Source organism: Geotrypetes seraphini, chromosome 3 (genome assembly GCF_902459505.1).
Source record: "Geotrypetes seraphini chromosome 3, aGeoSer1.1, whole genome shotgun sequence".
Classification (NCBI taxonomy): Eukaryota; Metazoa; Chordata; class Amphibia; order Gymnophiona; family Dermophiidae; genus Geotrypetes; species Geotrypetes seraphini.
The window spans coordinates 122,313,716-122,326,689 of record NC_047086.1 but is presented as its reverse complement, the minus strand read 5'-3'; the positions used below and the strand labels follow the sequence as shown (position 1 = coordinate 122,326,689).

The window sequence follows — 12,974 nt, the reverse complement described above, 5'->3', positions numbered from 1 at the left end:
CTAGTCTAAAAGATATTTGGAGCATTGAGACAAAGCAGCAGATTCCTGCAACTCAATGGCCACGAATTTGGACTTGGAGGATAAGATGTACCGCATCAGCATCTATGAGACAAACTTGTTTTTTTCTGTCATATATAATTTTTTGGACCCCTGTTCGTTTTCAGAAGTTAGATCGGTCTAAGTCTAATAGATGCTAGCATTGTCATCTTGATATAGGGACACTGGACCATCTATTGTCCCTTGATACTTAAATTTTGGAGGTCTATTTGGGGTCAAATCAATATGATATTGGAAGTCTCATTGTCATATAAGAACATAAGAAGTTGCCTCTGGTGGGTCAGACCAGAGGTCCATCACGCCCAGCAGTCCACTCCCGCGGCGGCCCATCAGGTCCATGACCTGTAAGGTGATCCTTGCCTAAATCATTTAATCCCCCTTGTCCTTCTATCTATACCCTATCATAACCTATCTCTACCTCTATCTGTATCCCTCAATCCCCTTATCCTTCAGGAATTTATCCAATCCTTTGAAACCCGGTAGTCCTTCTTTGACGTAGTGTTGTTTGGAACACTATTAATGCCCAAGAGTCCAATAAATGCAAATAAGAATAGTTTACTTCTTATCATGACAGGAATTGGTATGCAACTAATCAAGAAAAACTGGAAAAAATGGGATAGAATAAATCATCATTTTTGGTGGGAAACCTTATATCAAATTTATAAGTTTGAACGTATGAACTCGTTACAATTGGGACACTATAATAAATTCAAAGAAATTTGGGATCCATTAATAAAATTTTGTACGAATTGATCATTAATATTACCCTTTGAATGAGTGTTATGCACATCCAGGAAGGGTGGGTGGGAGGGAGGGGAGGGGATAAATACTTATCTTATTATTTGATTGTAATAAGTGCTGTTTGGGTTTTTTTTTCTTTGTTTGTATCAATTGTTGGTTAATCTGAATGTCAAGTACTACTGTCTTCATATAAAAAGACCATGCATCCCATACCTCCAAACATAATATGAAAAAATAATATCCAGTTCTGCAGATCTAGGCTGGCAGTTCTTCATCCCATGTAGTAGTCAAAACACATTTTTATGTGGATTATTTATTTATTTATTTATTCTAATGAAGACTTCATCTTGGACATCAACTCTCCACAAGTCTTTTGCTTTTTGGTCGTGTCCCCTTTGTGGAGGGATCAGGGTAAATTTTCTTGTTGTAGTCAACACAAAACACAATGTGGCAGCATCAGTCTACATGAAGAGACACTAGAACACAATGAGATGGTCTAATCTGGGATATTATGCGATTCCTGGAACTCTTTCCTTGTCTCTCAGTTCTCACTGGCTTGAACATATTCATCAGAGGACATTGCACTTAGGTACTGCCAACTCAGTGCTGCCAAAAGCATAGCACAATACAAATAGACTGGTGAGAAATGATTGCGGGAAACCAGTGTGCCATTAGGAAAACTCAAGTTCCTGATGCAGAGAATAATCCTGTGTGTCTTTCTAGATGAAGGGTTTGAAATTGGAATTTTCTGATAAATCTGTAGGAAAACAACAACAAAAAAAATATACAGTATAAAATTAGTTAAGGTATGTCAAGGCTCAGAACACAGCTGACAAGTTAACAGTAACTGAAGTCAAGGGTTTTTTTGTTTGCTTTGGGCTTTTTTTTTGAGGGGGATGGTAGAAAGGCTTGGTAGTTTCCTCCTATTTTTCTAGGCTTATAGAGATCCAAAACCAAATGCCTCTACAGCTATTCAGGGATTTTATTTCCTGTTTTTATATATTGTAGGAGTGACACTGGCAACCTCACACCGTGTAGGGCTTACTATTGAAACCGTCACGTTTGTGGTGGCTCCATGAGCTATGAGCAGCAGGGGCAAGAGAGAGATAATACATTGCTTCCCAACATACCAAGCTCATTTAAAGTGACAGTGTTTAACTTGAAACAATGTTATAAATGTATTTGGGAACCCTGGAATCATGGTCTAAATCCAGGCACTAGGTGTTACCCTAGAGCAGTGGTCGTCAAACCGTGACTTGAGAGCCGCATGCGGCTCTTTAGCCCTGCCCTCCCCCCTTTCTTTCTTTCTTTCTCCCTGCTCTCCCCCAAGCCACCGCCATTGGGGAACAGGCCGCCACTGAGTTCAGAGCTCTCCCTTCTTCCCTTTCCTGTAAAGAGGACGCTGAAGCACCGGGCCGACCAACCTTCCCCACCCGACATCAATTCTGACGTCGGAGAGGAAGTTCTGGGCCAGCCAATCGCTGGGCGGGTGGGGCTGGGGGGCCCAGTGAACTTGTGTGCCTAGGGGCCCTCAACAAATTAATCCTGCCCTGCACGTAACCCAATATGGACAGCTGCTAAAGTGTTTGTGCACTTTAAGAACTTTAGAAAGTTCGCGACTGACCGCACCACGCATGCGAAAGTGCCTTCCCGCCCGACATAGGCGTGCAGCTCCTCAGTTCAGATAGCCAGCTAAGAAGCCAACTAGGGGAGGTAGGTTGTGAGAATATCTGCCTGCTGTCCCTGGATAACACCTGTTACAGTAAGTTACTGTGCTTTATTCCAGAACATGCAAGCAGCATATTCTCACATGTGGGTGACCTTCAAGCTAAGGCTGGTTTTCTGGAAGCATCCAAGATGTCTTTAACAGATTGAGAAAAATGAAGGTTAAGCAAAGTCAGCCCGAGAGATACCAAGCTGTCAGGTGCAAAGACTGCAGGTTGGGATGAAGAAGAGAACCGAAACTCTTTCTAAGAAAAGATGGAAAAATTGGCAGAAGAAATGGCTCCCTGAGCTGAAGTAGAAGGGAGAACCAAGGTTGTCTGGGCCACTGAGGAGTTATCAGAATCATGGTGGCAGACTCCTGCTTGTTCACATAGTACATGGCTACTTGATTGTACAGATGAGAAGGACCTGATGTTGAAGAAGATGCTGAAAAGCCTTGAGAGCATTGAAAATTGCTCTGAGTTCCAATAGATTTATGTGATGGCAGCGACCTCTGGCAGACCAAAAACCTTCAGTGTGAAGACCATCTAGGTGAGCTCCCCAAGCATACGTTGACGAATCTGTCGGGGGAACCTTCTGATGAGGAGGTGTTTGAAACATCAAATATCTGGAAAGATTGGAAGAGAGCATCCACCACTGAAGAGATTGTCATAGAGAAAATGTTACTGTAATATGTTGGGAAAGCAGGTTGAGAGCTTGCGACCACTGAGGGATCCATAGGTGAAATCTGGCAAAAGGAGTCATGTGAACTGTAGATGACATGTGACCAAGAAGATCTTTTATTGAATCACAGCTCTTATTAAGCTTTCAAGCTTATGTATTAAAAACAAACTCTTATCCTTTACAGCAATATATTGATTCAGTTTCCAATAACGCTGAACCAATTCATGTGGCTAGATGGTAAAACATGTGATCTTCAAGCTCCAGCCATCCGATACAAAATGGCGGAACAACTATAAAAGTCAATAGCAGCGTTAATGGATTGTGCAACTAGTGCAAAAGGTGTAAACAATTATATAATGTGCTGAAGTGCATATTAAGGTGCTGATAAAGTGCCTTGTGCTTGTTACTTCAATGCCTGGCCCCCCGACCCAGGTTTCGTGTTCTTCGTCAGGAGGGGTCTAGATTAAAGCAAACTAACATTAAAAACATTTCTAAATTAAAACAAATACATACATACTTTTATAACTGAATCTCTCCAATCGTATATCAAATATCAAACTCGTCTTATATCAGTATAAAGTTAATGAACATACCTTCTCAGGCAAGCTACATCGGGGAATGACACCGGAAGAGGAGCGGACTACGACTACCTAAACTCTCGGATTTAAATACATGCACTCTCAATAACACATCCATCTAATCAAATGCCTGCAATTCAAGCAACGGAAATGAAGTTGCACCTGAGGACACCACACATACTCTTATATATTTAACCACTCGATTTCTAAATTTAAACCGTTGGGAGATACTGTATTCCAGTTATAAATAAATCGTTGTTCTTTCTGTAATAAAAGTTTGCAGATATCTCCTTCATATTGGTTAATATATATAAGCACTGTGTATCTCAAATCTGACAACGAGTGATCCTCCCTTAACCAGTGATCCACCAGGGGGGCGGATTCTCTGCCCCTGCGGATATTGCTGAGATGTTCAACAATACGTGTTTTGATTTTTCTACTGGTTTGCCCAATAGGGGCAGATCAGGCAGTACACAACTTCCTGGGAATCGCAGTTGGTGCCCATAGTGAGGTCAAATCTCTTCCCCTGCTGGTTTGGAATAGATATAAAAGATTGACACCATACATACCCGCTAGTGCTACAATGGCCGCAAGGTTTATGAGCGGACAATCTCTGTCTGCAATGAACACCCCTCCCGTACCTAAGCTTTTCACCCAAGTTATGAGCCCTAGTAAAGGCGAATTTAGGTTTATCCCTAAGTGAAGAATGATATTGAACTATAGGCCAATATTTTAAAATTATTTTCTTGATAGCATTACTATTGTTGATAAAGGGTAATACACACACCGTATGGGAATTATTATCCTTCTCTGATGATCTCATGAGCCAAGATCGATGTGACCAAGAAGAACCATCATGCGCCTCGCTGAGAGTGAGTGAAGGTGGGTCACTTGATGGAAAGTTGTATCAAAGTGTCCTCACGCTGTTGAGGAAGAAACACCCTGAGCTGAACAATATCTAGGAGGGCAGTTGAGATTTGTGAAGTTTATTTCGAATCCCAAATTTTTCAGAAATAATATAATTTTTTGTGTCGCTATGAGACCACCCTGAGACTAAGGATTTTTGATGAGCCAGTCGTCTAGATAGGGAAAGACTTGAAAACCGTGAGTCTGCAAGGCTGCTGCCACCACCACCAGGCACTTGGTGAAAACTCTGGGAGAGGATGCAAGACCGAAAGGCAGAACCTTATATTGATAGTGGTGATTTGCCACCTGAAATCTGAAGAACTTTCGAGAGGCTGGGTGAATGGAAATGTGGGTATAAGCTTCCTTAAGATCCAGAGAGTATAATCAATCATTGTGATCCAGTTGAGGTCTCTGAGATCCAATATCGGTCGAACACCTCCCGTCTTCTTTGGAACAAGGAAATAGGAATAAAACCCTGTGTTCTGCTGTCCAAGGGAACTTTCTCAATGGCATTGAGAATAAGCAGAGATTCGACTTCCTGCAGAAGAAGGGGGGACTGTAGAGTTTGGAAGGAAACTCTCTTGGAAGATGGAGGAATGTTGAGAAATGAAGATAATAACCTTCTTGAATGATATTGAGAACCCAGAGGTCGGAGATGATTAACTGCCAATGATGATGGTAATGTTGTAGGTGACCTCCAATGGGGAGAGGAAGAGGCAGAATTAGATTGATTGAAATTATGCTCTTGAGTAATCGGTCAAAAAGGCTGATTAGATTTGGGAGGAGCAGAGGTCTGAGATTTTTGAGGATGCTGCTGTTGTTTTTTCTCCTGCAGCCTGGAAGGAGGAAGAGGTTTCACTGTATAACGCCTTTGATAGGAAGGTTTGAAAGGTCTAGAGGTAGATGACTTAAACTTAGGCTATTCATGTGGCGAAAGTTTTTGAGTTGCGTTCTCAATAGTGTCTCCCATAAGCTCATCTCCCAGACGGAATGTTGGCTAATCGATCCTGGAGATTAACATCCATGTCTGCTATCCTGAGCCATGCCAGCCTTCTCATGGCCACAGATATTGCAGAAACTCTAGAGGACAGCTCAAAAGCATCGTAAGCAGATTGTACCATATGCTGTCTGAGTTGAGTGAGAGTGCTAAACATATGCTGAAACTCTGACTTCCGATGGTATGGAAGATACTTATAGTAGTTAGGCATTTGTTTCACCCAGTACTTAAGATAACATGTAAAATAAAAGTTATAGTTGATGACTCTGTTGGCTAGCATAGGGATGCCTACTCCCTGCGGCCAGCTGGTCCGCCTCTTCAAAATGAGCCTTCCCCTCCTCGGTGCATCCTGGGATGCACCGGGAGGGACCTGGTGCTCTGATTGTCCCAAGTTGTTTAAGGCCCCTCCCGTTTTGAAGAGGCAGGCCAGCTGGCCCAATCAGAGCCTCAGGCCCCTCCCTGCCGGCGATTGGAAGTTTGGGGGGGGTTCCGGCAGGAGGGGTTCGGCACCCTCCTGCCGGCGATCTAGAGTTTCGGGGGGCGGGGGTGGCTTTCCGGCAGGAGAGATTCGGTACCCTCCTGCTGGTGATCGGACAGGCAGCCACAGCCGCTATACTTATTGCGGCAGGGAGATCCCTTGCCGCGATAAGTATAGCAGCCGCGTCTACTTACAATGTAGGCCAGCACTAGGGAGACGCGTAGGGCCGCCTAGGTTCGCCTAAGGCCCTTAGGCGAGTTTAGGCAACTTGCAGGCCTCCCTAGGCTCCCAGAGGCGCCTTCAATATAGGTGGCCTGCCTGGGGAGCATTTTTAAAAAAAACATGCATCCCGATTGGCTGATTAGACAGCTGTAGGACGCCTACAACTGCCTAAAATTGGGACGGTACTTTACAGAATCAGGGCCTCAGTGTTTACAATAGAAAAAGTGACTCCAATGTTTCTTCTAATTAAACATAAAAAATCAAAGAGAAAACAACTTTCATATTAGGCTGGTTGGTCATAATCCTAAGTGTTAAAAAACAGAACAGTTTACATAACCATTACTTCTCTTCTTACCTCCTCAGCATACTGGTAAATTTTAGCTTTGACAGCTTGTATGTTTGTGGCATCCATAATTAAAGTGATGGCTTGTCCTTTCCGAATCTTCACGACACCCTTGAATACCTTCTGGTTATTGTAACAGGCAGCCAGAGTGGCAATGGCCATCACCTATGGGTGAATAAAAGTAAAACATCTCTAATTAACTCTAGCATAGAGAGAGAAAAGTACAGTATTTTAAACTCAGTTAATTGAAGTGAACATAAGAATAGCCATACTGGATCAGACCAATGGTCCATCTAAGCCAGTATCCTTCATGCATGCTCTGGAAATAAAAAAAAGATAGCTAAAGAAACTTGTCATTTGGTATAGGCCAGGGGTAGGCAATTCCGGTCCTCGAGAGCCACAGGCAGATCAGGTTTTCAGGATATCCACAATGAATATGTATGAGATAGATTTACATGCACTGCCTCCCTTGAGATGCAAATCTATCTCATGCATATTCATTGTGGATATCCTGAAAACCTGACCTGCCTATGGTTCTCGAGGACCGGAATTGCCTACCCCTAGTATAGGCTATTGCTCTGCATACAGATCTCTATAACCCTCCTCAAGAAGCTAGCTGAAGATAGCTTGAACAACCACTCCCTCCTGCCACTGGAGGTCCCCTGAACTCCCCCTCTCCCCCCCCCCACCGCCTTTCAAGGAAGTTGGGAGCAGGAGGGATGCCCCATCACTCCTCCTCCAAAGCCCACCTGTCCAAAATGGCAGACCTTCCCCTTCCTGGTGCATCATGTGATGCACAGGGAGGGACCCAAGGCCCTGATTGGTGCAGATGCCAATGGCCTTAGGTACCTCAGTCAATCAGGGTCTTGGACCCCTCCCCATGCATCACATGATGTACTGGAAAGGCCTGCCATTTTGGTCAGGCAGGCCTCAGAGGAGGAGTGACAGAGCATCCCTCCTGCTCCCAACTTCCTTGAAATGTACAGGGAGGGGGGGTTTGGGGGACTACCGATGGCAGGAGAAGTGGGCATCCCTCCAGCCATTTTTTTCTCGCATGGTGGAGGAAGCAGCATGACAGGAGGGAATGGGCATCCCTCCTGTTGATTTCTGCTAGCACGGGTGGGGGGGGGATGCCACATTCATCGAGAGTCATCTGAGAGGGCAGTCATTGGCAGTGGGGGGGGGGGATGTTCTTTTTTCATTTTTTTTAATGGGACCGATATTTTGTATGTGTAATGCATGTAAAATATCTGTACCATTAAAAAATAACCCAAAACCCCCCAAAAAGAAAAACAGGCAGACCTGTCGGTAACACAGTTGGGTTTTTTTTTTTGGATCACTAAAATCCTTGCCTCTTTTTGTGCATAGCCAAGCAATGTTAGTGCATCAATCACTTGGCTAGTTTGTATGGGGTTTTAGTTGATTTGCATGGCCAGATCAGAAAATGGGTAATCGAGGGAAAAAACACACAGCAAGTTGTTTTGTGCATCGGGTCTGCGAATGCGATCGTCGCTAAAGCTGTCAAAACAGGTTTAGTGGCGATCGCTGGCTTTAGTGCCTCTGGGCCTCTGACCCCCTGACCCCAAGCATGGACATTTACTGAGAGCACCGTTTCTCATCTGTAACAGGACTGATAAAGAGACTGCAGCATTGATCATGCACTCAAACTGCATACCAGAATAAATAGCTCTGAACTAGAGAGCTGCAAGGGAATGGGGATTATGGAAATCCCACAGAACCCACGGGATTCCTGCAGGTATGGAAGAAGATATCATGGGATTCCTATGGGGATGGAAGAAGTTGCCATAGGGATCTCAAGGAAGTGGTCCAAATCTCTGGTGACCACAGAATGAGGCTTGGAATGCACAAAGGCAACTGGAACACTAGAATGAAGCTCGGAACATTCATTGATTGAATGGTGAATACCATACAATAAACCATGGGTGGCTGTTGGTAATGCGAGGAAACAGAGGGTTGCAAACAAGTAAATAATTGTGTTGACTCCTAAGGGTACAGGTATGGATGGAGAAAAATTAATTATGAGGATGGGGGGTAATGGAATAGATCTTGGCAGTGCAGGTGGGTATCTGTTAGATTCCATTGGGTTAAGCAAGAATGGGTGAAATTTCTGTTCCCATGCTACTCTCTGCTCTGAACATGTGCAGCTACTTAAGAACATAAGAATTGCCAGACTGGGATAGACCGAAGGTCCATCAAGCCCAGTATCCTGTTTCCAACAGTGGCCAACCCAGGTCCCAAATACCTAAGTAGTAAAACAGATTCTATGCTACTTATCCTAGGAACAAGCAGTGAATTTCCCCAAGCTATTTCAATAATGACCTATGGACTTCTTTTTTAGGAAATTATCCAAGCTTTTTTTAAACCGCGCTAAACTAACTGATTTCACAACATTGTCTGGCAACAAATTCCAGAGTTTAATTACATGTTGTGTGAAGAAATAGTTTCTCCAGTTTGTTTTAAATCTACTACTTAGTATCTTCATCACATGCCTCCTAGTCCTAGTATTTATGGAAAGCATGAATACGTAATTCACATCTACCCTTTCCACTCCATGTGGTATTTTATAGACCTCTATCGTATCACTCCTGAGCTGTCTCTTCTACAAGCTGAAGAGCTCTAGCCACTTTAGCCTTTCCTCACAGGGAAGTCACTCTATCCCTTTTATCATTTTTGTCACCCTTCTATGTACCTTATCTAATTCCACTATATCTTTTTTGAGATATGGCGACCAGAACTGCACACAGTATTCAAGTTGTGGCCGTACCAGACACAGTAGTCTCTTTTCAGCAATTCCATTAGTCCTATAGCTCTAGAAGGAATGCAACTGCTATGGAGGAGGAAGGAGTTGTGTGCTTGATCAATTCTATCTCCAGAAAACACATTTTACAGGTGGTAAACAATGCTTGTTCTACAGATGAAAGGATTAAATCGGGTACATAACTCGAATTAGCCACTGTTTGGGAGCAGCCTAATCACCAAAAAGATGTAAACGTTACCGTGTGAAAGGCAAGCCAGAAAACTCAACCAAATCTGATGTCTAATTGACTGGACTACCAGTACTTTACTCTGTGGGTGATTCTGTGCAATGCAGAATTTGCACATAATTCCTTCCTTTTAGCTTTTTCTGCATAGGCATCAGCATCAGCATCAGCTGCTCTTCTCAATCTCCTTCCATCTCTCCTACAGAGACTGCATGGCAAAAGGAGGAGAAAGTGAATGGCTGCACAATGGTCTGCTGCTTCCTCCTACTGTCCCAGTCTACATCTATTTGAATTGGGTAGGTGGGAACAAACCTGTATTGAGGAACACACACAGTTCACATGAACAGGGAGCGGCAGTCCAATGTAAGAGTTATAGTTAGAGGGGATGGTTGCTAGCTAGGGTAGTGAGTAGAGGGGAGTAGGGTTATGAGTTGAAGGATCTCTCACTAAGGTGGGTTTTCAGCCTACTTTTGAACAAGGGAAGGGGCGTGACGGATGGACTCAGGTAGTTTATTCCAGGCATAAGGGGCAGTGAGATAAAAGGAACGAAGTCTGGAATCAGCAGTGGAGAAGACAGGTACAGATAAAAGCAACTCATGAGGAACTTGATTAGACATGAAATGAATTCAAATATGTGGTTATAAAAATCCAAAATACCAGTGCTATGTTTTCTGAAACAGAGAAAATAAAACCACGGACTTGCTTAAAAATGCAAGTGAAATATTCATAACGACAGATCAATGACCTGCTAAATTAAAAGCTCTTAAAACATATGAGCAGTGAGCATAGCTTAAATGAAAATCATAAGACAATAAAAATATGTAGATATTGAAAATACGTGTGTATATAATAAAATTATTATATAATACACAAGAGTATATAAATAAATTGAGACAGACTAACCCCCTCTTTTACTAAGGTGTGCTAGCCGATTTAGCGCGAGCTAAATGTTAACGCGTCCATAGAATATAATGGACGTGTTAGCATTTAGCAAAAACAATCATATAACATCTTTAATCAGACAAAGGCACACATAACATGAGAATAATTGATGTGCTCACTTTTGGCTGAATACGCTATCAAAAAAGATGTTGCAAAAAAGTAGAAATAAAAAAGATGATATAAGAGTGCCAGACAGCTAAGAACAATGCTCACAATGATAAATTTAATAAAAACCAGCCTAAACCAATTTAGAGATATGTATTCCATAAAAATATATATGAAAAATTATATACTGTAATTAAAATGTGCCACATAAAAAGTCACTGGGTAAAACCACTCAGGATCTATAAAAGAAGAACTTGAACTAAATGGATTTTACAAATCCATGAACTTGAACAAACATATTAACAATACGAAACATTAACAATATGATGTAAAATATGAACTATAAAACTTACTAAAGCGGCATTAAAAGCTTAAAAAGGTACCACATAAAAGATAAATCTTAGTGCACCTGTAATCGGGGCGTGAAAATGGCAAAACTTTAAAAATACCCACTTGTTGTGGAAAACGCTAGTCTCGTAGTCCTCGTACATAGAAAAGATGCAATGAAAAAAAACTGTGGGAAAGTTGATACAATCAAAAAGAGTCTCAATAGAATGATGTCAACATCATGTGCCAAGGATGGAAAACCAACAGTACTACACTACTAAAAGCAACAGACCAATCTGAGAAAAGAACTAAGCACAACCAATGTTCCAATGAGTGTTCCATAAAAATGTGATGCATGGATAAACATGTAAAGAAGCAATAAAACGATCACAGAATAATGACCAAACGAACCAAAAACAAAAATGAAAAGTAGATTACTATTGTAGTGCTGAAAAAACAAGAAAGTAAAACCGGAGATACATAAAACAATGTATGGAAAAATAAACATATTGCTGTAAAACAGGGTGAATACTAAAATAAGTGAACATAAAGCTTTGTAAATGACATGTGAAAGCAGATATACAATACTAAAAAAGAAACCCTTAAATGTATGGCTATGAATTAAAACAAAGAAAAATGGGGAGACCCAATGATCCACAGTGAAAACAATCCACCAATGAAAACAAAAACTGTGGATACAGATGTTCTGGAGATAATTTATTAAACACTGACATCTAAAACCATGAAGATTCAATTAAAAAAGTACAATGATAAAAAAATACAGTGATAAAAATCCAACCGGACTTTACATGGTCCGGGTTTCGGCGAACACGCCTTCCTCAGGGGTCCAATGGTTTGCAAACTCACATATAAAGAATTGGACTGAAAACAGTCTATTGTCTTTAAACATGTGGGCGAAGAACACCGCAGACAAGCTGAAGTAGGTGGGGAATTTTGCACCACTGCTTTCTTGCTGTCGGTCTTACATGATGCTCTGAACAGCCAATCATCCATGTATGGATGCACCTGGCCCCTGCCTGCACAGGTGCGTTGCTGCAACTATCATCACCGTGGTTAAGCTAAGAGGTGCTGTTGCCTGCCAAAGAGGAGTGCCGAGAGTTGGGAATGTGTCTCCAGCACATGGAGTCTCAGGAACTTCATGTAAGCCAGAAATATGGGAATATACAAATAAGCCTCTGAGCCACCAAAGTTATGACCAAATGTTCAGTCTCCATCCTGAAATGGGGCACTTTCAGTGCTACATTGATTGATTTCAGATCCTGGATTCAACTCCAGTTGTCCGAGTCTTTCTTGGGCATGATAAAGTACAGAGTATCCGCCCAAGCCTAATTCCATGGTCAGTACAGGTTCTATGGCTTGAATATCCATGAGCCAATTCACCATTGCTTGGACCTTGCCTGCTTTCTCTGATCATAGAGTCTGCAAATTAAGTCAAGTAGTTCTCTGGATGTTGTCCATCCCCAGTGGTCCGAGCATATCCTTGCCTAGGCCCCCTGATATGACGACATCAGGACTTCTTGGATGCTGCTGCTGGGTGGGAACCTGAGGGTTGGGATTGCCTGGAGCCTCCTAACCTCTGTTGCGAACCATTCAACAATCTATGAGCAGAGGATCCCACTGTGGACTAACAAATCTGTCGAGAATCAAAAACATTAATACGACCGATTCCCTCAGGGTAATGTGGTCCACTGCCTGGCAAAGACCTAGGGTGACTATCTGCTGCACTGGCCATGAGATCATCCAGCTCTTTGCCAAAGAGCATTTGGTCTTTGCAAGGTGGCCTGCTCAATATAGCTTTGGAAGTATGGGAGTGTATGGTGCAGTAGTTAGAGCTACAGCCTTGGCACCCTGAGGTTGTGGTTCAAAT

At 42.5% G+C, this 12,974-nt stretch overlaps 1 protein-coding gene across 7 annotated transcripts in view; it reads right to left on the bottom strand.

Moving 5' to 3' along the window:
- Positions 1 to 469: 469 nt before the first annotated feature.
- The window catches only part of LOC117356715 (squalene synthase-like), a 68,904-nt gene continuing 56,399 nt past the window's right edge, over positions 470 to 12,974 (bottom strand). For 5 of the 7 annotated variants that reach the window (XM_033936316.1, XM_033936321.1, XM_033936319.1 and 2 more), the window contains 2 exons: positions 6,723 to 6,875; positions 472 to 1,555 (listed from right to left, as the gene is read on the bottom strand). In XM_033936316.1, coding sequence (XP_033792207.1) covers positions 1,340 to 1,555; positions 6,723 to 6,875 — 369 coding nt within the window. In that variant the 3' untranslated portion in view covers positions 472 to 1,339. Of the gene's footprint in view, positions 1,556 to 6,722; positions 6,876 to 12,974 lie in introns of all 7 variants that reach the window. The other 2 variants (XM_033936320.1, XM_033936318.1) reach the window with 2 other exon arrangements.